General features: G+C 39.7%; 2 protein-coding genes across 5 annotated transcripts in view; one reads left to right on the forward strand and one right to left on the reverse strand.

The window, feature by feature from the left end:
* Positions 1-315: 315 nt before the first annotated feature.
* Positions 316-18739, forward strand: LOC129416452 (uncharacterized). Of its 4 annotated transcripts, XM_055170754.2 has the most exons (7): positions 316-473; positions 7050-7115; positions 9764-9843; positions 11813-11945; positions 12645-12929; positions 13013-13115; positions 13231-18739. In XM_055170754.2, exons 1-7 carry the CDS (start codon positions 377-379, stop codon positions 17465-17467), a joined length of 5001 nt encoding a protein of 1666 aa, XP_055026729.2. In that variant the 5' UTR covers positions 316-376; the 3' UTR covers positions 17468-18739. The 4 variants fall into 4 exon arrangements, with proteins under 4 accessions (XP_055026729.2, XP_055026732.2, XP_055026730.2 ...); XM_055170757.2 differs by lacking the exon at positions 9764-9843 and having other exon boundaries at positions 369-469; XM_055170755.2 differs by lacking the exon at positions 9764-9843 and having other exon boundaries at positions 400-473.
* Positions 18740-18790: 51 nt separating this feature from the next.
* slit1a (slit homolog 1a (Drosophila)) overlaps positions 18791-24104 on the reverse strand; it is a 75681-nt gene continuing 70367 nt past the window's right edge. The window contains exons 35-37 of the mRNA XM_073872820.1: positions 23750-24038; positions 23457-23668; positions 18791-21109 (exon numbers count right to left, since the gene is read on the reverse strand). Coding sequence (XP_073728921.1) covers positions 20871-21109; positions 23457-23668; positions 23750-24038 — 740 coding nt within the window. The 3' untranslated portion in view covers positions 18791-20870. The remainder of the gene's footprint in view (positions 21110-23456; positions 23669-23749; positions 24039-24104) is intronic.

A 24104-nucleotide genomic window follows, 5' to 3' on the forward strand; every position in this document is an offset into this window, starting at 1 on the left:
CCAATTTCCAAAATAAGAGTACTTGATGGAATGTTGATAGTTTCACTGGGAGTTTAGAAAACTCAAAAATTACAATTCCACCAAGTTCTTGAAACAAAGCTGATGGAATGTAAACAAAAAAAAAACTATCTTCTTTACATATAAACTGTTTTAATATAATGGACTTTGTGCCTTCAAATAAATTATATATTTTTTGGGGACATATTTTAATAAAAAGAAAAGAAAGACCAGGATAAAAGAAGAAAAAGCAATATTGGGATAAATTGGGTATTACTTTACGTCCAATAGAACGCGGCAACGTCATGACGTCAGTCAGAGAACGAAACGCGTGCCTTTGCCCCTGCTGTACGTGCGCGTTCACTAGCCACAGGAAAAAATGGCGAGTTCGTACATGAAGAGATTATACGCGAATGATAGGTTTATAATTCATCAGGACACCGACTGTTGGACGTCTGAACTCATTCACTGTGTGGGTAAGATCAGCATACAGCGTCACGTTTACTTAAGGTGGATGTTTATAGTGATTGTATGTTTAATGTTACTTTCACATAAATATGAGCTCAAGTTTTGTAGTTAGCATGCTAACGCGCTAACCTCCAATGTACGATTTAATCTTTGTCTATCAGCAAGCATTACATATTAAACACGCTGATGTTTTAAACTCTTACATGATTTAGCTGTACTGACTTCAGTTGAATTCTTGTTTGGAATGAGCGGATTGGTGTTTATACGAGGTTTTGTCGCCTGTATGCTATTAGCGCGTTCACGTACGTAGTAGTTATTTTTAATAGGCGTTCACGTGAGCGTCAAACTGTGAGCATATGACAGCACTAAAGTCTGCAAATTTCCTATGATTAAACTTTAGGCGTCAGTTTTTAATGACTGTACAGGTGATAAGTGGGCCTGTATTTCATATTGTGCATTGTTTTGTAAGTTTTTTTAAGCGGTTTCAGCAGTAACAACATAAACAAACTTCCGGTAAAGTTGGGCATAGAATCAATAACAACAGACTCCTTTAAGAATAGATTATTTCTTATAACATGCTAAATAAATATCAAGTATATTACTTTAGTTCAAATCATTGCAAAAGCGTATCAAAAACCACACTGACACAACCCAGTAACTTAAAGGTGCAGTGTGTAACTTTTAGAAGGATCTCTTGACAGAAATGCAATGTACTATACATAACTATAATATCAGTGGTGTATAAAGACATTTCATAATGAACCGGCATGTTTTTATTACCTTAGAAAGAGACGTTTTTATACACATATACAGAGGGTCCCCTTACATGGAAGTCGCCATTTTGTGCCACCATGTTTCTACAGAAGCCTTTACCAGACAAACTTTTTTTTACAAAGTTGTCTCCAATGATGACATATTTGTCTATGGCGACTTCCGTAGCTTTCATGTGTTTAAAAAGCGAGGAGTGAGCCGTGGACTGAGATGTTGGTTGCAATTCGCAACCCCACCACTAGATGTAGCTAGAATTTACACACTGCACCTTTAAAGGGGGGGTTCAGTTAGGGTGGCCATTCGTGCCAGTTCCGCCGGACACGTCCCGAACATGTTTTCGGGTTCGTTCTCCGGAAGTCGCGTTGGTCGACCGCATACGTCATCAAGGTTTAATATTTTGGGTTTAATTTCAGAAAAGCAACTGTTACATTTCAAGGTAAGAATGAAACTACAATGATTGTATGTCTTAAAAGAAATAAATCTTAATTTTCTAATGTATTTTAACTGAAATGTGAGAACCTCGATGACGTATGCGGTCGAGCAACGCGACTTCCGGAGAACGAACCTGAAAACATGTTCGGGACGTGTCTGGCGGAACTGGCACGAATGGCCACCCTAGGTTCAATGGTATTTCAAGCATTCTGACTTATTAACACAGTTATAGACCATTTCAAAAGATGTAAACAACACTGGTCCAGAAGCACTTCCTGTTTCCGTTTTTTATCACTTCTTTATATGGGCACTTCCCCCGGAAAACCCCGCCCACCTATCAATCAGCGGGAGACGTTAGAACTTACAAACATTCACATCACGCGACAGGTTTGTTAAATTTCAAATCTCAACAATGGCACAAATGAAGAAGTGTGTTTTTGGATGTAAGGAGAAGAAATCCAGCCTTATGAAAACAATGCATATAGTTTATTATTCGGGGTAGCAGCGGAGTTTTGCATGTGTGTTTGATGCGCTGGATTTTCCCAACCGGGTCACGAGTTGCATGCGTTAAGTAATTTATATAAATGACACGAACATGTAGTGAATCATAAGTTAAAACAGTGTTGTATAGTGTTGCATGACTCGTACTCGCTCCACCCGCGGTAGTTACTCCTCCTTCTTCATTTTTTCGTACGTTATCGTAAAGATTCGGTAAAGCTAATCTTTCTTTTATGAATCTTATTAAACTAAAGACTCATTGGATATATAAAGGATGTCATACTACTCTATAGGTACTTCAGATTAACATCAGAAATGCAGAAACAGCGTGTGTTACGTGAGCTTCAAGTAAACCATTCTCTGCGAGCATGTGAAAAATAGGTCATTCAGATGCGTAGGTAGCAAGCGTTATTACATAGCGGCAAATTTTGATTTGCTCTGCAAGTAGTCTGGCTGAGAGGCCATTCAAGCCCATTTATAATGTCGAGAAATTGCGGCACCAATCAGAAACGTTGGGGCGGGCTTTACATATTGGAAGCAATGTATTTATACAGCATTTTTTTTCTTTCATTTATCTATATAATCTGTTGATAAACCTGGGCAGAAGGCTTTGTGGATGGTGCGATAAGTGTAAAGGCTTTGTAGAATAAGTGGAATTAACATGGACAAAGTTACCTCTTTTTGCCGCCTAGTGCTTCTTGCTGTTTTTAGGTAACATTTCCTTAGTTATCTGCCAGAGATCATCCACTAACACTGTTTTAGCATCTGCCAGCTTGGTTATGGTTCTGTCAGTGAGCACTGCTGTGATCGCCCAGTGTTGTTCACGCAAACATGCAAGCATATCTGCAGCTGAATTCCAGCGTGTTTTACCCTATTGCACAAGCTTGTGTAAAGGCAATTCCAACTGTCTTTGTTTCTGTTTAAGTGCATTTGAGGCTATAATGGGAATGTCCTGTAATATTGCTAGCATTGTCGTGCACGCAAGAGACCACTTTTCTGTCGGCAGTGTTCTACAGATGTTTTAAGAAGTCTGCCAGATTGTCGGACCTAATACGACTTCTCCTCTTATCAATGTCTGACCATAAAAAAAGTATATTTGTGACCCGTCACGGAAACCAGGGACACAAGTCGGCTGCACAAGTTCCGAGAAAATGAGAAACAAAGTTTTTTTTTCAAAATTTGTGATTTTCGTTTTATTGGAGAATCTGTTAGTTGAGATCACGAAGAAGCCTCTCCATGTTTGAGATAGCAGTTTATGTATATTTAAAAGCGTACATTTTGCGGTTAAAATAGGCTTGTTTTTCCAGAGATTCTAGCGTGCAGCGGGGGGCGTCATTGTCTGTGTATATTTACATACTGTATAAGCTTGTGTTTTCGCCTCCGCCCCCAAAGGGAACAGCGTGACTACTAAATAATAGGGGTGTAACGGTACGTGTATTCGAACCGGACCGTTTCGGTTCAGGGCTTTCGGCACGGTGCACACGTGCACCGAAAGGCCAAATGCATTTTGTGTGCGCCTGTGCGGAACATAATACGTGCGTTTCCGCACGAACATATTAAGTGGCGGACGTCTCCGCGTTCAGCGCAAGTCTTCTGTCAAACATATAACATAATTCGGCCCGCAGCAAGATTTTTATTTACTTAGTTGTATATCCGTTTGATTATTGATGTAAACGTTTACGTGTCGTATCTAAAAGCGCATGTTAAACGCGTGTCAACGCGCTGCTTTGTTCTTTCAAAAGTGCGTGAGAGGATGCACGTCTTTCGTTGCTACGCATTCATGAGACGCGCTTTCTGTGACAGCAAGAATAAGGAATGCGTGATCAGATTTTTCATCTGCATATCATGTCAATCATATCATTGTCACAATGCGATCAGCTGGTCGGGACAGAGAAGAGCTGTAACCCGGGCTTACTCCGCTGTTACTCAGCTGCGGAGGGGTTCGTAAGTAAAGTCACAGCTTACATTGATGACACAAGCAAAGATTAGGAGAAACGTGCAAAAGATCAAAGATGGCTATGTATGCAACTCACTTATCTCATAATAACATGTTGCTTGCTATGCAGTTACACATAGAGCAGTAATATTATTTTTATACAGAGATGGTACATAGCCAATTCAATTCTGTGAGTTAAACAATCCAAAATAAATCAAAACAGAAAATTTTTAGTGGCAAAAATGTAGGCTAATAGTTCATAAATGTATTCAGGAATTGAATTTGTTAGTTCAAGGTTTTAGTAGAAAAAGTTTAAGAGAAGGTTAAGATAAGAGTTACCTTCTGTTATAAAATAATGTAAAAAATAACTTTGCAGTAGTATTTTATTTATTATTTTTTCATTTTATATATATTTTATCTGTTATATTTTAATAAAGTGTTTAAAAAAGTGTAAACAAATTGTAAAAAAAAAGTTTAAAGTAATAAACAACCTGCAGTTTAATGTTTGCATTTCTCCCTTACTGTACCGAAAATGAACCGAACCGTGGCTTCAAAACCGGGGTTCGCACCGAACCGTAATTTTTGCGTACCGTTACACCCCTACTAAATAAGGATAGTTCGCCCAAAAATGAAAATAATGTAATTAATGACTCACCCTTATGTCGTTCTAAACTCGGAAGACCTCCGTTCATCTTCGGAACACAGTTTAAGATGTTTTATCGTTAGATTTAGTCCGAGAGCTTTCTGTCCCCTATTTTGAAAATCTATGTATGGTTTCCATGTCCAGAAAGGTAATAAAAAGATCATCAAAGTAGTCCATGTGACATCAGTGGGTCAGTTAGAACGTGTTGCAGCATCGAAAATACAGTTTGGTCCAAAAATAGCAGAATTACGACTTTATTCAGCATTGTCTTCTCTTCCGGCTCGAGCGCGAAGTCACGTGACTGTAGTGACGCGGCTGCCCTGTTCCTCAGATATGTTTGCTAAGTTGTTGTTTTTTCAAGCGTATAGCGTGCGTCTCCCCAGACTAAAGCTCGGGCGCACAAAACAAAAGAAAAATAAAAGAAGCTGGGGAGGAACAAATAACAGTCAGCTGCATCGTACGTCAGCCGCGTCACTGACTTTATGCGGCGCCGCAGTCGGATGACGTCAAAGTACCGCGAGAGCTCCTCAAGAAATCTTTCGGAGTAGTTTAATTCGGAGTCGCTCTCGCGGTACTTTGTCGTCATCTCTTTGTCAGTTCCTGCAGCGCAGCATGAGTCCAAACACACAGAAGTTACATAGAGAATGTTGAATTCATTATATAATTGGCTACATGTTTTGTCTATCAATATTTTCAGTGAAGTCATTGGCTGATGGAGGAACGAGCGAGCGATTGGTAACATCTCTAAAGGACGTCACGTTTTCGACGGCGCTGTTTGGATGATCTGTTATACTACCTATAAAATAAAAACTTAACTTTGAAGGCGGGTTCACGTGTTTAACGGAGTGTAATCATATACCCTTACATGTTACGATGTAAATAGTCATCAGATTGTATATTATGTTGTATTACTAGACATTCATGCGAAATCTGATGTCAACAATATAGACTATACATCTTTATTTCACGGATTATACGCATTTGTGGACAAAATGGTCATTGGATAATCTGAAACAGACTGGATTCGAGTTGTGATCAACCCAAAGGTAAAAAGTCAATGTTTATTTTTGCATGTTGTCATTTGGACTTCTGTCATAAAATACTACATGATGCTAGAACATCAGTATCTCAAAACGGCTTTACAGAGGGTATGGCTTAGCTTAATGAGATGTAAATGAGCCCTATTGTCTCCCCCAGTTGGAAAGAAGAGTCTCTTTCGTCTCGATTTTCTCGGTTTGAGTATTTCTGAGTTCCTATATTCAAATGGCCACAACTTCTCCATATGTTATCAGATTTCCATGTGTTACACATCGTTGGAAAGCTTAGAATCTGCACTTTCAGAATCTGTGAATAACTCAAAATGGCCCAGATCCGACTTGTGTCCCTACTTTCCGTGACTGGTCACATTTAATACCAGCATAGCCACCTTGTTTTTGACACAAATGTGGCCACCGCCATCTTTGAGCTCCTTTGTGTAAGACTTCCGGTTAGCCACTAAAGCTCATGGTAGTCTTATTGCGAGTGACGTGAATGTGCTGTTTTGACTGGCTAAGTAATGAACAGTACAGAATATATACAACAAAAACAACATATTAGTTGGGGCTGTGCAAAAAAAATTGTGTTTCATCAGTAAAGCCAGTTCCTTGATTAGTAGTAAATCGACATCACCTGCCTTCAGATGGTGCGGCATTTACAACACAGAGCCGTAGTTTACAGAGAAGATAGATTATTGGAGTCGATTTTCCTCGATTATGAACGTGATTTTCCCTAGCTTCTCTGTGAACTATGGCTCTGTGTAGTAAATGCCGCTCCATCTGAAAGCAGGTGATGTCAATATTTTTGTAATGTTCGTGTGTACATTGAGTCTAAGTAACTAGATTTCAGTTCTATCTTATGTGCATTGTGTACATTTTAGAAGGATCTCTTGACAATGCAATATAATACACATAATTACATTATCAATGGTGTATAAAGACCTTACATGAACTGTATTGTTTTATTACCTTAGAATGGTTTTTACCTACATTCACCGCGGGTCTCCTTACATGGAAGTCGCCTTCATGTATCTACAGAAGCCCTAAACGGACAAACTGCTCTATAGTGTGTGTTTCATCACTACGTTGTCTCAGACGATTACATGTTTGTCCTGTGCCAACTGTGCATGTTGAATAGGAGAGGTTAGCTGTGTGCAAACAAGGGCTAAGTCCAATCTCACCGCTAGATGCCCCTAAGATCTACACAGTGCACCTTTAATTTCATTCTGTCAAACTACAGACAACTGATTTTTCATCTTTTCTTAAATAGGTCTCGAGTGTATTTTGGAAGTGTTGCATGGGACACAAGTTCTAGAGGATCTCAGGCTAATAAAAGGTATGTTTTCCTGAGGTAGTAATTTTAATTCCTCAAAGCTTAATGTTATTATGCCCGTCATATTTATTTAAATCTTTGTGACTAAATGTTGTATTAAGATGTGTTTCTTTCATCTTATGTCTAAGCTTTCTCACACCCAAAAAATGTGTTGTCTGACTATGAGCTGGGTAGAAACACATGCAAGTAGGGCTGGGTATCGTTTAAAATCTTTCGATCCTGTGCCAATTTCGATAGCTCAGTTTTGATACCGGTTCCTAACGATACTTTTTCCCGATACCATATGTTTTAAAATCCATTTAAACATTAACAAAAATACATTAAACACAAAACTTTTATTTTTCACCTTAATTAAAACAAATTCTGGTAACATTTCTCACTCAGGGAAACATTATTAATACAACTGGTTGTGCTTTTTGGATAGGGGTGTGCCAGCAGACACACTTATCAGTTTTTTAATGAAAATAAGGAAACAAAAATAAAGAAATTAAGAATATCATTAACACTGCTTTATTTTATGAAATGTAAAATGGTCTTTAGCTTGGACTAACAGTATTTAAATAAGTGGGTAGCTGCAATTTTGACAACAATACTCAACTTCATAATTATCAAAATATTAAATACATTTGGGATTTTTAAAATGAGTAGAAAATGCGTTCAATGTCATTTCATTAAAGTGAAATTAGCAAACCAGTTAAATTTTAGTTTGTTTTAAATAACGAGCCAGGCTTGTAAGCAGTGTTGGGCTGCATGTGTGCGTCAACTCTAAACCATAGACTGTAAAAAATAGGTTTAAATGCATCGTCTATTTTGGGAGATGAGGGCATGAAGGCTTTGCGTTGCGGATAGGCAGGCGCAAGTATTTCATAAGGATTGAGAGACACAAGCTGCGCACGTGGGTCAAGTTTAAACACCTTGTCGAGACTGGGACTATTGTGGAAGACGCGCGCACAAAGTCTTGCAATGCTGCGGAACCAGGCGCGAGTAAAACAAGCAGAGACACAGGCTGTGCACATGCTTTAAATTGAAACCCCTCGTCACTTTAGGAGAAGCGCCGTTTTGGTTGACGTGCCTTTCACGGAGACAACACGGCCATACCTGCTTTAACTCTATTGGTAAGACAACTGTCACAAAGCCTTTCTGTATATTTCTTACTTTGCACCTTTCTATACTTGTGATGGGTGACTGCGAGTATTTTCAGAAATCCTCCCCATCACGTGGTGGAGGACAGCCAATCGCCGGCGCTTTAGGTCCTTACACGCAAGTACAGGCTCACACAGCCGCTTGGCTTTTGGAATCGAAATTTGGCACCGGAATATAAATCATTTTTTGATACTCAAAGTATCTGAGTTTTTCGTTCGGTACCCAGCCCTACATGCAAGACTTGCTAATATTTTGTAGCATGGCCTTTAAATAACTATCGCAGCTGATTTTCACAAAATAGATTTATTTAACAAGCAGAAACCTGTTTGTTTGTCATCCCCTACTCTAAACAGTCTCTCACATGCCTGCATGATCATATGTTATAAGTTTACCTGTTTAAAATTAAAACGAAGGATGCTTGTAATGGGAGGATGTGTGTTTCTGCATCAGTTTGTGTTATGTAATTACACAGTGCTTCCTAACCACGGATTGACTAGTCTTTCAATCTTCCTATGACTAATATGGTGGATAGATGGTTATTTCTGCTTTTGCTTCTAATGCTTGATCTGACTTTCATATGGAGTCAGCACTCTCTAACGGCATTGTTTCTGCTGTCAAAAGATAATGATGTTATAATAATGCTGTGTGGCTGTTTCATGGAGAGAGTCTGAGCTGTCTGACTGCGTTTCAAATAGAAGTGAGCAACTAAATCCCAATTGTTGCGTTCTGGCAGGGTGTATGATTTTGCTGAATGAAGCCACTAGCTTCAGAGAATACCTTTGCCAAGTGTAGGTTACATAAAGGGTCCACAGACAGGTTTTTTTCTGGCCGATATGTCATAAATGTAATGCCGATGATGGTTTTCTTCTTTCCCTTCATCTCATTACCATTTTCATATTTTGCTTAAAATAAGTTTATACTAAAACAAACAGTGTATATAATCAAAGGGCCCTCATCATGAGCATTTAACAACAGCATCAAAGTTTATGTTGTCTTTCATTGCCAACTACAACATTTTCCAATTATAACAATTACATGATTCTTTTCAAAATAAACTTTAGCGCACTGATTAATAATGCTTATCGAGGATGACAAAATTTCTTAGTATTCTTTTTGAGTCATAGGCTATGTGTGATAGCTAGACTGACTATGACAGGTTTTTGCATGGGTCAAAATTGGTTTTCGGTGTTGGCTGACGAACATACACACAGTAAAAAGTACCCAACTCATGTGAATTGCGAGCCCAAAATATGACTATTAAAGCCAAAGTATTTTAGAAAAGTATTAAAGAAACTATGGTAAAAAAAACCTCCTAGTATATATATATATCGGTTATGCAGTTGTCAGACAGATATTACCTTCTGCCACTTCTGCTATTATTCTGTGGGCAAGTTAAAGTTAATTTGACTTTTAACCTGCTAGTAATCATTCTGTATTGGGTACAGTATATTTCCCTTCCCTTTCCTGCACACACCGTTGAATTTTGCCCTTTTCTTTTGGATCCACAGATTGTAAGCCTGCAAGTGTGTCAAATTGGTCATTTGATGAAAATTGTCATTTCTGCTGCTTAAGACGAGAAAAAGTGAAGGTAGTTTTTGTTTTCTTTACTCTTTTCTTTGATTTGTCAAGACCCAGTGGAGCAGGATATGTTTTGCTTTAGGGTATCTGTTGTTCTTGCGCTAGCTACTATGTGGACAGTCACTTGAGTTCAAAGGAATTAGTATTTATCATTGTAATTTTTTTACCATGACATTTCAATCCATTGAAGTACAGTAGAGTGCTGCAGTGATGACCAAATGACATCAGAAATCATCTATCCTTAAGCTGTAAACGATTGGCACCACAATCAGTCGCCATCAACGTCATCACCACTAAACTACCAAAAAAACCTTGATTTAAAATCATTTCAAAGCATTTTCCCTGATAATGATCTACACTGTGGGTGAATCCTTATCCACATTATTTTTGTGCCCATGTTGCGTTATTTTTGAGAGTCCATTTGTTTATATGTGTGTCCCTTTTCGGATCGTTTTTCTTTGGTGAATAAGTACATTTATTTTGTTACGACAGTTTTTCACAAAAATTTTGAGAAATACCCATTTTTGATCATTGTGGCCCTAGGAACTTATTATTATTATAATGAATGACTGAAATATCGAGCCAGTTTCTAATTAAATAAAACACTTACATTTTCAGAAGCTTAACTGTAATGTCGCTGTGTTACTTTCCAGTCTCATGTCTTTTTTAAAGTTGCCATGAAACGAAAGTAGGGATGCACCGAATCCAGATTTTTTAGGTTCGGACGAATCCCGAATCCACCATTTAAGATTCGGCCGAAACCGAATACCAAATCCTACTTGCATCCTTATTCCATTAACACAGTAAAGCACATTAATGAAGTAAACAACGTCCACAGCAGTGTATTTTTCATTTTATTTAATTTTAACTGTACATTATGCCAGGATGACAAGTTGGAAAAACTATTTTGACAATAACCATAAGCCTATGCATAATGAAAGCGATGCGTTGCGATACGCTCGTTTTTCCAATAAGCAAGCAGCTCCACGCTGAAAACTATATTTAACTTTGAGTGAGAAGCTCCGCTCGTCAATGTCAGTTTTCACACGGCCGTCCAATTACAGTGGAGGAGGGGCGGGACATTACCACAGCAACCAACCGGCTCACAGCTGAAGCATCACACCTACCAAGCGCTCGGCTGAAAAACAGCTGGCATTTGGCGTCCTCAAGGCGTTTTCAGCCGTGTTTAAAGGTTTTGGTGTGTCCAGCTCCTAAGGCTCACCGAAAGAAAAAGCTCATCTCCACGTCAGCACCCGATGTGTGTAATCAACGGCCGCGTGACGTCGACCAGCGTAGCGCAAGCCTAGGGTTCGGTTCGGTGGAAAAAAAATCTAGGATTCGGCCGAAACCGAACCCCGTCAAAATGCCCAGTATTCGGCCGAATCCGAACCCGAATCCTGGATTCGGTGCATCCCTAAACGAAAGTAGCGATTGCCTTATTTTCCGCATGGTGAAACGGCTTTTGAAATGAAATAAGACAGGGCTGGATTTGAATTTGTCCATCGACATCTGATTGGATCATTTGAAGTTGGGTCGTGTTACTAATTGCAGCGATCTTCTCCCAGACTCCACCCACTTGCCATAATCATATAACCGGAAGAGAGATCGTTTTGAGGAGGGGAGGAGATTTGTGTTTTTGATGAAAGATTACGAGGGCACATGAATTAAAAAAAGTAAAATAATGAAGATCACAGAAAAGTTATTTGTAAAAAAAAAAAACCCACAATATTCTAAAACAAATTACAGTTTTTAATTTTATGCTGACTTTAAATAATAAATTTAAATGGGCAAGTGATGTATTCCTACTGTGTTTCATGTCGTAGAGGAAACCGTCAAAAGGTTAACCACAGACCGGTTGACTTTGGGATGAATATGTCTCTCTGCAGCACTCCTACATTTTATTCCTGTAGTGTGTAAAAGGACACAATGGCTTTAACACACATCCTATTTTATGGTCTTGTTTTTTTATCCGTAAACAGGACCATGTAGTTGCACTGAACAAACAAATAGTGGAAAGTGGAGGCAAACCTTTACTAGGTAAAGATCTGTCTAATATCAGCAGACTTGAATGGCAGTCGGAGGAGTTCCTGAATGCTGTACTACACAGGAAAGGTAAATATACTGCAGTCAAACACAAAACCCTTACCAGACTATTAGTTACCAATTGAACATACTCGCTTATATTTGTGTGTAAAATGACCCTAACGTTCTTGCACTGTTTATGTTGGCAGTATTTATGTTGGACTTCATCATATTGGACTTCTTCTTTTATGTAGGAGCAGAAGTCCAATATAAATCTACAATCAGCTGAAGTAACAGTATAAACAAACAGGCAGATAATCTAACAAAAGAAGGCCAACACAAATACTGCAAACATAAACTGTGCAAAAATATATATTTACACTGGCATTATTTATGTTGGACTTTGTTCCTTTAAACTACATAATGCCTTTATAGTTATCAGAATTTATGTGCAGTCCTAATATCAAGGTTATATTTATATCACAGAATGTTCCTTATATTAACTTGAATGACTTGATGTAGAAATCTGTAATTCACAAAACGTGACTTTAGCTGGGTTTTTACAGACTGGGTCACGTGTATTATTTGTGTTTTCACTGGTGGAAATCATTGCATCATCTCTACTGCAGTGTTTTATATGATTTCCGGATTTGTGATCATTCATGCCCCATTGTTTTTAATTTAAAGTGGTTTGTTGTTGAACAGATTTGGCATTCATGTAGGATATTGAGCTGTTAATAATGTTTATATTTGTGATGATTCTGATCATATATATGTTTGATTAAACAGAATACACACCGAGGATTCCAGATCCGCACATTCCTGTGGTGGCTTGTAAAATTATGCAGCAAATGATTACTCGGTTAACTACATTTTATACCTCAAAAAACAACTGCTCTCAGGACTCTCTTGAAAATGATGAGAACAAGGACCAAAGTCTTCTGAAATCTATCTCTGTCATGTCCACTGCTGCTGCTTCTCAAACGTTGGTCAATGACAAGGTTATCATGACAGACCAGGATGGCCCACTGGACCTCTCAATGAAGAAGATCAAAGTAGAGAACGTTGAACAAGGTGCGGTTCAGCGTCATAGACTTATTAAGCGTTGCTAGTTGAAAAAAAACATCATTTATTAGTGATATTTTGTTTTTCATTAGATGGTGTTCTTGACCTTTCAACTAAGAAGAATTGCAACAACGGACAAACATCTCTCAGGAATTCTTATGCCCATGTCAGTACGGCTGCTCATTTGGTCAAAAGGTACAGAAAATCTATTTTGTCATACAGAGGTTTATTCGTTTTTCACAAACCAGGATGCTATGACATACATGCATTTTAGTATTATCCTAAAAAGTTGTTTTGTATGTTCTTTCAGGGGTTCTGTTGACCTGAGTCTCGCCCGAGTCCGTGATGTTCAGTCAGCCTCTACTTTGGAAGACTTCATGTCTAAACTTTGTATGCATCACCAGCGCCAAATAGTTGATGCATTGGGCTTCTTACAAAGCGAAGTCAAGACTTCCAGCCATTCTCAAGCACCTGCTCCAACGCTTTCAGACAGAGAGGCCATCACCAGCTGCAGTCGTGTCTCTGAGATTCAGCGGTCTGAGAGAACATGCTCTGTGGATACTGCTGGAACTCAAGAACAATATGTTTTTAGGACTGCCAAAAAGGAGAGTGAAGAGGTTTTGAATGCTGATGTTTCCGTTATTGCCCCCAAAAAGCCAGAGGATCTTTGCGAGACAGGTGCTGGAAGTTTGCTGCCTTCCACTCGGAGAGCGGGCATTGAGTGTGAAAATGTAAATAGTACTTCTAAATCTCAAAGACATTTTGTCATGAAAAAAACATCATCTGACCCCCTGGAAGCGAAGCAATTGTCAGACTCCTGCTTTCAGCAAGAAGGCACTGACAGTGAGAAGACGTGCCCCTACAAGGCCGAGAGACGCTTACCAATGTGTACTGCTGAGGCCGATCGTGCACGGCTGAGTCCGGAGAACGTTGACAAGTGCTCTCCTGCACAAAGCAGAGATGCTGTTTTAAAGCCATCGACAGTTGAAAGGACGTCTAATGGGGGTTTTCCGATATGTCCGAGAACAGCCAGGAAAAGCAGAAAAAGTTCTGGTTCTTTCCTTCGAGAAAGGAACGGCTCTTCAAATTATGTTGTAATTGATCCAGATAGCCATTGTGACTTGGTGTTTGTTAAAAAAACAATAACCGAATGCCAGCTTCAATCTCACAATCGACTACATCCACGACAAAATGCTCGGAAGAGCACAAGGGGGCACAAGTATGTTGAGGAATACTTGGAGCTAAAAACCGTCCGTACGTTAGCACGCAAATCTGTCAGTGATGCTAGCGGGAATTGTCTTGCTTTGATGCCAGATGTGCACAGCTCAATTGCACCGAGGCAGTCCTTTTCCAAGCCTGTAAGTGTTCCTCTCGTGAGTGCGCCATTCGCAGGTGATTGCGTGAAAGATGTCGTTCAGAAATTATCAACAGAGCAGATGGTCGACAATGAAATGCCAGGGGATGTTGTAAAAATAACAAGTCAAGGTTTGATTGTTGAAACCAGCCAGACAGGTAAAACTGAGAGTCATGACCAAATTTCCCATGAACCTGCAGGGGAACAGATGGAGTTAAGTGTGCAACAAGATGTAACGATGGAGGCTGTCAGTTGTGCTCCCTATACAGTTCAAACATGCAACACGGACAAAGACATGCCGGAAATCAAAACATCATCGGTGGAGTCTGTGGAGCTTATTGTACGGACAGATGAGTGTGATTCCCAAATTGATCATTCACCAAAACAATTAATATGCGATTCAGAAAGTAAGTGTCAGGATGAATCTGTGGACTTGCCATTGCTAAGCTCAGTATCACCTAATACAACCAAAGATGACTCTACTAATGAATTAAATGTAGAACCAAGAATGGCAGATGCAGCGACAAATAATGAAGAGGATGAAAGTCTACAAGAGCAGGTTTTACATGAAAATCATGAAACCGTGAATTGCTTTCAAGTACCCGAGGAGAATCAAGGGGATTCAGGGGTGTCCGGTGTGAAGGAAGTCACTACTGTTGAAAAATGTGTGGAGAAGATGGATATGGAGAAGATTGATGTGGCTCCACCAATGAATACCCCAAAAGATTTGGATGCAAAAACTGTTCTTGCAAAACAGGCGGTGTCCTCAGACAGGTGCTTGCGTAGTAGAGGGTCAAAGGGGAGTGTTGATACGACAAAAGACTCCAAGTGTGCTGTTGAACATGTTGACCTGAAGATGACAACACATGCCAATGTTAATAGCCCTGAGACACTTCTGGTAAAACAACCTTTGAAATCAATTGAAACAATTGTGCATTCTGAGGGGGAGCATGATTTGAAAGCATCAGACACGCTTGAATCGGATGCCAAACCTAGTAGCAGTCTGGATGACCATCATCAGGTCAAAACAAGACTGAACCGATCGTCATCTCCAACTGCAGTTGAGAAAGATGAGCCTCAAAACCTCCAAAAGAACAGTGAGGAGTTACCAAGCGATATCCCACCTGAGGTTGTTCCGGAGATTTTAAGTATCACCTCTACTGACAAAAGTGAGAAACCACACAAACTGAACAATCAAAACTCTGAAAAAATGCCACTTAGAAGTCAGAAGTCAGAAATTGAACTTTCTGTAAATAAAGACACATGTTCACCTATTAAAAAGTCTTCACCAAGCTCTGAAAGTATGCTTTTGAGAAGTAGAAGTAATACTGAACGACCCCTAAGAAGCGAACTGAACAATCTGATCCCTGCAGAAAATTTGAAGAAGCAAGGGCTTGTGCCTTCCAGAAACAGTAGCAGTACCAGTGAACAGGCAACTAAAAGTGATGTAGTTGCTTCGCCTTCCCCAAGTGTCATGCGTATGCCTTTAAGAAACAAGAGCAGCAGTACGATTAAACAGACCAAAGGTTCCCCTGTTAAAACGACCTGTCAACAACCTATCAGTTTACAATCCAGTGAGTCTAGTGGGCACATGCCCTTAAGATCAAGTGCAGAACAACTCCCTCACAACAAATCTGTTGCTGTAGATGCACCAACAAGTCCTGGACGCATGTCACTAAGAAGAGGGAGCTTATCCAGTACCGAAAAGCCTTGTGGATCGGCAACACTGCTTAGCAGGACTACATGCCCTCAAAGGCAACCAAAGGCTTCTGTGTCCTCGAGTGTTGAGCATAGCCCCTTAAAATCAAAAATTAAAATTGAGAATGCGGAGGCACGAATACAAGATTCTTTTAATCTGCCTGACGAATTGCTGTCCGTAGCAGGTATTCAAAAGAACGAACCTGTCCTTTGTAGGCCCCCCAAGTTTTTGGAAGCGCTTAGAGCGAAAGAACATCAGCAGTTAATTTCTAATTTAAATACAAAGTTTGATAAAATGCACAAAGGTTGGGTTCAAATGGATAAGGAGGCTCAGCCTGTACCAAAACCAAAAAACAAGGCCGACAGGCTGAAAGAAATCTGGAAAAGCAAACGTAGAATACGCAAGTCGAGACCGTCAGAACAACAGAAATTCTCACCTGTGCAAATGCTATTCATGAAGCCCTTTGACTTGCCCAGTATCTGCAGGTGGTTCTTGCAGTCCACTGAAACCCAATCGCTTGTCATTGTTAAAAAGGTCAACACTAGACTTCCTTCTGAAACACAGTTGTGTTTTCACACCTCGACAGCCGGACCGGGGTCCGCTCATGGGATATTTCCCAGTCTGCAGGCCGAACGGCTAAAAAAGCACTTGAAGAAGTTTGCCATTGCGTCACCTGTGAAAAATAACCCCAAGAACCAGAGGCTTATATCAAAAGCTTTAGGTCAGGATATCTCTGTGTTCAAGAGTAAAGAAAAAACGGAACCAAAAACTGCCACACGGATTTCGACGAAGGCACAGAGTCTTGCAGGAGTGACGGCGGCACAATCCCCAGAGAACCTTTGTGCAGTCTCAGGCAGTTCGAAAAACCCGGCAAGCGCTAGAATTATCAAAAAATATTCAAACATGCGTGAGAAACTTCAGGTTAAGCAAATCAAGAAACATAAAGAAAAAACATTCAGAGTTACCCGGTTGAAACCGTCGATTATTACAAAGAAAGCTGCCAAACGAAAATTGCCGACACATAAAGAGTCAAAGTCTGCGATTGTTCAGAGCGTCAAATCCTTGAACAAAAAAGCAAAAACAAACATTGCAGTTAAAGAACGGACTTTGAAAAAAACCCTGAGTCGCAAAAGTGGTACACCACCAAAAAGGTCGCAGCCACTCGGCAAAGTGACAAAAGCAGAGGCCGAACGTGTCTCGACAAGTGAAAAAGCAAAGGTCAAAACTGGAACTGATAAAACACCGCAAACAAAAGCGAGTGGGACTAAAGTTGATATCAAAAAGTCTGCGCTTCATAGAGGCTCTAATAGTTTAGAAGCACAGTCTCTAGATACTGACAAGAAGCCTCTGTCATTGGAAGACCCAGTGTTAACTAGGTCTCAAAGAAAGATGGAATCCACACCTTCACAGATTGGATCTCCCAAATCCTCTACAAAGCGAAGCTTGGAACAGTGCGTCACCCCAGCCAAACGCACAAGGACCTCAAAGCCATGAGCATAGGTACTAGATCCATCTTGCAAAAGCGTAAGATTACAAAAGGGTGGTGATCATTTAAAAAAAAAAAAGGACAAATTATTTTTGAAGGTTTTAATTTATTTTTTTAAGCTTGCCAGTGCATTTACAGAGCTTTGCATATAAGCTGAAAAAGATTTTTCTTGTTAGCTAGTTCTCAAATGACTGTTATTAATAATAACAGTATCAAACTTTTTAAATGTGCTTTAGAAAGCCTTTTTGGTTGTAGTTGTTTTTTGAAAAAGCCATTTAATGTAAAAACAAAATAAATAAAGCTTCAGATTCCCATCATTGAGGAATTTCAAACATGGGTTACAAGTAACCCGACGATGACCCCCTTTTTGTCGAACTATACACTGCATATCTCATTTCAACAATTTGTAATGAGATTAAAGATGATCTGAAGGAATGAACCACATTAATAGATGATAAAGGTGGCTCTGTAACCCGAATAATGTGCCTTTTATATTATTGTTAACTTTACTGAGATTGCCCCGTTTCATTCCTGTTGCACATGACTGAAGAATCTCTTATAAAATGTGACTTTGGATTTTTTTTAATAGCTTATCCTGTAGTTCTCCTTTATTGTTTTTCTAATTTATTAGTATTATGTTTCTTATCTCAACTCTTTCTATTCTTTTAGAGGACTCTTTACTCTATCTACTATAGTTCATGTTTTGGTGTAGTATACTGTTTTTGAATTTTCTCATTTAATTTAGATGGTAAATATGGATGCAATGAAAGTAATTTATGGATTATGGTTTATCAAACGTACTGACTATTTAAGATAAACTAGTTTTAAAATGGGGAGAAATAATTGTCATTTCGTAAACCTTCAAGGTGCACAGCCTAATGAGCTTTACATTAGAGTAAAACACAATGTGGAAAAATGAAATGAGACAAATGTTTCAAGCTCATCCTACAGAATTAAGTTAAGGATAATCATTTTTTTTTAAATCTGTTAAAATAGGAGTTATCCGTTTCATAATTACATTGTTTTATTTGAATCTAATTTAAACCCTGTGGTAGTTTGCTCACGATATACCAGAAAAAGATGAATACTTGACCCCAGATTTTTATATTTGCATATGTGAAATGTTACTGAAATTGTTTTTAGGATTGTGTGTTTTGTTTTGTCATGTTTTTAATGTCTTTTGTCTTCATTACTGCAGTAAATACATGATGTGAATACTATGTCTCCCAGAGAAGGTCGGTTAAAGAATGCGCATTAAAGTCTTCATATACCCCACTAAAGTATCACAGTCATTGTTCTTTTCACATGCAGAGGCAGAATGAATGACAACATTTGATAAAGCAGGCAAAGACGATGTTTATACATTTATATAATCACATTTTAATGAATGAAAAAGAAGAAAGTTCAGTAAACATGTTTGGAGCTACTGCAGTCAGTGTAACTTAATGCAACATCAGAAGATAAAGAGTAAAAGTTCATATTCAATAGAGACGAGTAAAGGATGGTTGTGACTGTGGCATAGGATTAGCTCCTCATACCTTATATAAAACCTTTCCAGTGAACTTAACTGCATTGAAACTATGGCAGTAATGTAATCTATCTCTGGAGAATCCATGAATATTTAAAATATAAATGACTGTAAATAGTACCACATTCTTAAAAGTTGACAATGCCTAAACCACACGTGTCTACACGTTTCTTTTTGGCCTATGCTTGAGTACTCTAGCAGAGGTTAAATGTATAGTCATGAGGAATGCTGTGTATGTGCCCAAATCTCCAAAATGAGCATATCAAGTGCCCCATTCAGATGACTCTTAATAAATCCACATAATCAGAAATGAAAATTCAGGTGAAAATAAATAATAACAAATCTAAAGAGATTTCAAATGATTTAAATGGTCTTCAGGTGGAAAGCTTATACATTATATAAAACGTCTGAAACAATTAACACTGGTTTCTATTACATTAAGGCTAATCATTTTCTATGCTTTGTCCAGTTAAATACCACCGCGGACTGTTCAACAACCAAATAAACGCCACGTCACCAAATTTCACACGGTTTGATAGTAAAGTCCTGAAAACACAAATGTATTCTTTAACATATAAAAATACTATACCAAAATGAAATACAAATATATATTAGAATCTGTTTAGCATTTCCGTATAAAGTGAAGGTGTAGGGAGTTAGGGAAATAAAATAAAAGTTAAAACAAAGACCCACCAAAACATGTTGAAATAATCCAAACTGCACTTTCTTGTCTTTTACTTATTCAGATTTTTTTTTTTGCAAAACTCCCTGTGATGTGTTCATATGAAGTTTATAGCATTACAGCTTCATATTCTGTATTCGTATGCTGTGGACAATAGTAACACATGCTTATGTCAATGGATCAGAGAATTGTCATGTAGGATAGGATAGCTGGGATTGTTTGAAAAGGTCTCTGGTTTGCACTGGATAAAAGGGTATCCCCCAACCCTAATGTGGTCAAAACCTGAAACCCTCACTCCTTTCAACACTGACAAATCTGAAGTGGTGTTTTAATATTAGCTGTAGATTTTGATGAAGGCCATTCTGTTTTCAGTACTAATGATAACCACGATCAAGACGTCAATGAGAATGAGCATGCATTTGTAAAAATAAAAAATAAAATACTGCGATCTACTGCGTGAACTTAACCTTACACCATGTAGAGTTATGTCTTGAAGGTCATGAAGTGATAGTGAGAAAAAGGTTTAATCTCGTTTGACTTTCATTCATTTCTACTTTCTATAGCTATTGAAAGTCTAAATAATAAAAGAGCTTCCCTTTCAAGATACGACATTATTGGCACTAGGAGCATCACAGAGCTCCTCATGTTTGGACAGAAGTATTTTTTGTTGTATTTGCAGTGGCAATGAGATGTGGACACATGCGGAGGTCCACGGGGAAACTCTACACTCTGCCTTCGGTCTAAATCTAGTTTTCAAAACTTTTCCATTTTGAATAAATCCCTGGTAGGATAGTATGTCTTTATCTGTACCAGGTTCATTTTACCAACATGTTGCGAGTGCTTGTATGTATTCACCAACACATTCATCACCATTACTGATCCTCATCTGCACAAATACACGTCCCGCACCGCAATGAGGTCCGAAATTCTCTTCTAATACCACTGTCCTGTGTTTGGACTGAAACGAGCCAGAGGCCATCTTCCTCACCTTTCTGTCAGCAGACTTCATAATCTATCTTTCTGGGACCCTATGAATTGACAAAAGTGGTTGAAATTTCTGGCTCTTGTGTGGGGTGTGGTGTTTGTCTCTCTATACCCAATGAAAGATATTGATCATATCGATATGATGCTGTTTATTTACGATGGCTCGTTCTACAGTTCTTTCAGACTGTGACAGGGTGGTGACGCTAGTGTTTAGATTCTACATGCACCCCACACAGCCACACTTGATGGTCTTTTCAACCTCCTCGCTGAAGGATGTGCCGTCGCTACACTCAAAAGTGTATTTCCTGCGTTTCATCCTTTGGCTGGCGCAGCATGAGCCTGTGTCACAGGTACCGCTGCACTCCACCCAAGACACCATGCGTGTCGTCTGACAGATGGCATAGCCGCGCTGGACCTGGTAAAAGTCTCGCACCGACTCCCCATGACACTCGGACTCTAAAACCAGAAAAAAAAACAAATGCAATGAAATGTAACATGACATAAACAGAGTTTCATTTCAATACGCCATAATGCATATACTGATGCAGTATATGAGAACAGTTTGCTTTTGTTAAAATTCTTGTCAGCCAAACTCTAGAGCAGTGGTCACCAACCGTTTCTGCAGATCTACTTTCCTGCAGAGTTCACCTCCAACCCCACAAACACACCTGAACCTGCTAATCAAGCTTTTCATGGCTACCTAAAAACTTTAAGGGCCGGTTTCCCAGACAGGGATTAGCTTAAGCCAGGACTAGACCTGAGTTTAATTGGGAAATATAACTAGTTTTAACAAACATACCGTACTAAAAACATCACTTGTGTGCATTTTGAGGCAAAATAAAGGGCACTGATGTATTTTAAGATATGTCAGGGTGAGTTGTTTTCAGTTTGGACAGCTCTTACATTTATTTTAGTCTAGGACTAGTCTAATCCCTGTCCGGAAAACCGCCCCTAAATGTTCTATGTGTAGTTTAGGGTTCTATCTAAAGTATTCACAAGGGTAGATCTCTAGGAGCAGGGTTGTATCTAAAGTATTCACAAGGGTAGATCTCTAGGAGCAGGGTTGGATCTAAAGTATGCAGGAGGGTAGATCTCCATGAGCAGGGTTGTATCTAAAGTATGCACAAGGGTAGATCTCTAGGAGCAGGGTTGGATCTAAAGTATGCAGGAGGGTAGATCTCCATGAGCAGGGTTGTATCTAAAGTATGCACAAGGGTAGATCTCTAGGAGCAGGGTTGGATCTAAAGTATGCAGGAGGGTAGATCTCCATGAGCAGGGTTGTATCTAAAGTATGCACAAGGGTAGATCTCTAGGAGCAGGGTTGGATCTAAAGTATGCAGGAGGGTAGATCTCCATGAGCAGGGTTGTATCTAAAGTATGCACAAGGGTAGATCTCTAGGAGCAGGGTTGGATCTAAAGTATGTACGAGTGTAGATCTCCAGGAATAGGGTTAGATCTAAAGTATGCTGGAGGGTAGATGTCCAGGAATAAAGTTGGATCTAAAGTATGCAGGAGGGTAGATCTCCAGGGGCAGGGTTGGATCTAAAGTATGTACGAGTGTAGATCTCCAGGAACATGGTTGGATCTAAAGTATGCAGGAGGGTAGATCTCCAGGGGCAGGGTTGGATCTAAAGTATGTACGAGTGTAGATCTCCAGGATCAGGGTTGTATCTAAAGTATGCGAAAGGGTAGATCTCTAGGAGCAGGGCTGGATCTAATGTATGCAGGAGGGTAGCTCTTCAGGAATATGGTTGGATCTAAAGTATGCAGGAGAGTAGATCTCCAGTGGCAGGGTTGGATCTAAAGTGTGTACGAGTGTAGATCTCCAGGAACAGGGTTGGATCTAAAGTATGCAGGAGCGTAGATCTTGAGGGGCAGGGTTGGATCTAAAGTATGTACGAGTGTAGATCTCCAGGAACAGGGTTGGATCTAAAGTATGCAGGAGGGTAGATCTCCAGGGGCAGGGTTGGATCTAAAGTATGTATGAGTGTAGATCTCCAGGATCAGGGTTGTATCTAAAGTATGCGAAAGGGTAGATCTCTAGGAGCAGGGCTGGATCTAATTTATGCAGGAGGGTAGCTCTCCAGGAATAGGGTTAGATCTAAAGTATGCAGGAGGGTAGATCTCAAGGGGCAGGGTTGGATCTAAAGTATGTACGAGTGTAAATCTCCAGGAACAGGATTGGATCTAAAGTATGCAGGGGGGTAGATCTCCAGGATCAGGGTTGGATCTAAAGTATGTACGAGTGTAGATCTGCAGGAACAGGGTTGGATCTAAAGTATGCAGGAGGGTAGATCTCCAGGGGCAGGGTTGGATCTAAAGTATGTATGAGTGTAGATCTGCAGGAACAGGGTTGGATCTAAAGCAGGGGTGGCGAATGTCGGTCCTGGAGAGCCGCAGCCCTGCAGTTTTTAGCTCCAACCCTGATTAAACCTCACCTGTCTGGAGGTTTCTAGTAACTCTTTAGACCTTGATTACCTGTTCAGGTGTGTTTGATTAGAGCTGGAGCTAAACTCTGCAGGAATGACGTTCGCCACCCCTGATCTAAAGTATGCAGGAGGGTAGATCTCCAGGAACAGAGTTGGTGACCACTAAACTAGAGGGTTTAAGAATCTTTTTTGATGTGGTATAAGCTCAAACTGACTGATAGAAGAAGCTTGAATAAGGTCATTGTGCCGTATGGTTATTTGAACTGTCATAAATTTTAAAGCAGAACAATAAGAAAAATGATTCAAATTAATCAAGTTGTCAAATGAGAAAAGCTTGACTATAATATGTGTAGAAGATTTTGCATTGGTCTCACCTTTGTCACACATGTCTCCACTGTAACCAGCCTCACAATGACAGTAGGCATCTCCAGCATCAGAGATCTGACAATGGCCGTGTTTGCATTGAAGCTTTCTGCATGGATTAAAAAGCTCTTCCTGCTGGTTGCACAAGGCACCGTGAAAACCCTCCTGACATTCACAGCGGTACGACTGCGCATCCATCACAATACATTTCCCGTGGACGCACCTGTTTAAAATGACAATTACATATTAAAGAACTAGGGAAGAATCACAGTGCATCTTAAATTGATCTTATTTCACTACTCACTTGCTGCCCAGGCATGGGTTTGTTGCTGGCTGGTCACAGTGTTGCCCGCTCCATCCATGTTGGCAGTGGCAAACAGGGCCTGAGGCTGCATTGGGTTGGCAAATGCCATGCAGGCAATATATCTTTCGGCAAGGCTCACAGCCGGGCACCACACCAGGTTTCATCTGGGTTTTAGTAAAGTCCTGTAGCTCGTTGTTGATGTACAGATTCTGAATACAACCATGGAAACTAGAGCCGTTCTGGATCTGCCATATCCGGGGGACTGTGGGGTGGACATCAACTGGCATGCCTAGTTCATTGAGAAAATGCTATAAGAGCAGGCTCATGGGCATAATCAGTGAGATGCAAGGTCAAA

Source organism: Misgurnus anguillicaudatus, chromosome 11 (genome assembly GCF_027580225.2).
Source record: "Misgurnus anguillicaudatus chromosome 11, ASM2758022v2, whole genome shotgun sequence".
Lineage (NCBI taxonomy): Eukaryota > Metazoa > Chordata > Actinopteri > Cypriniformes > Cobitidae > Misgurnus > Misgurnus anguillicaudatus.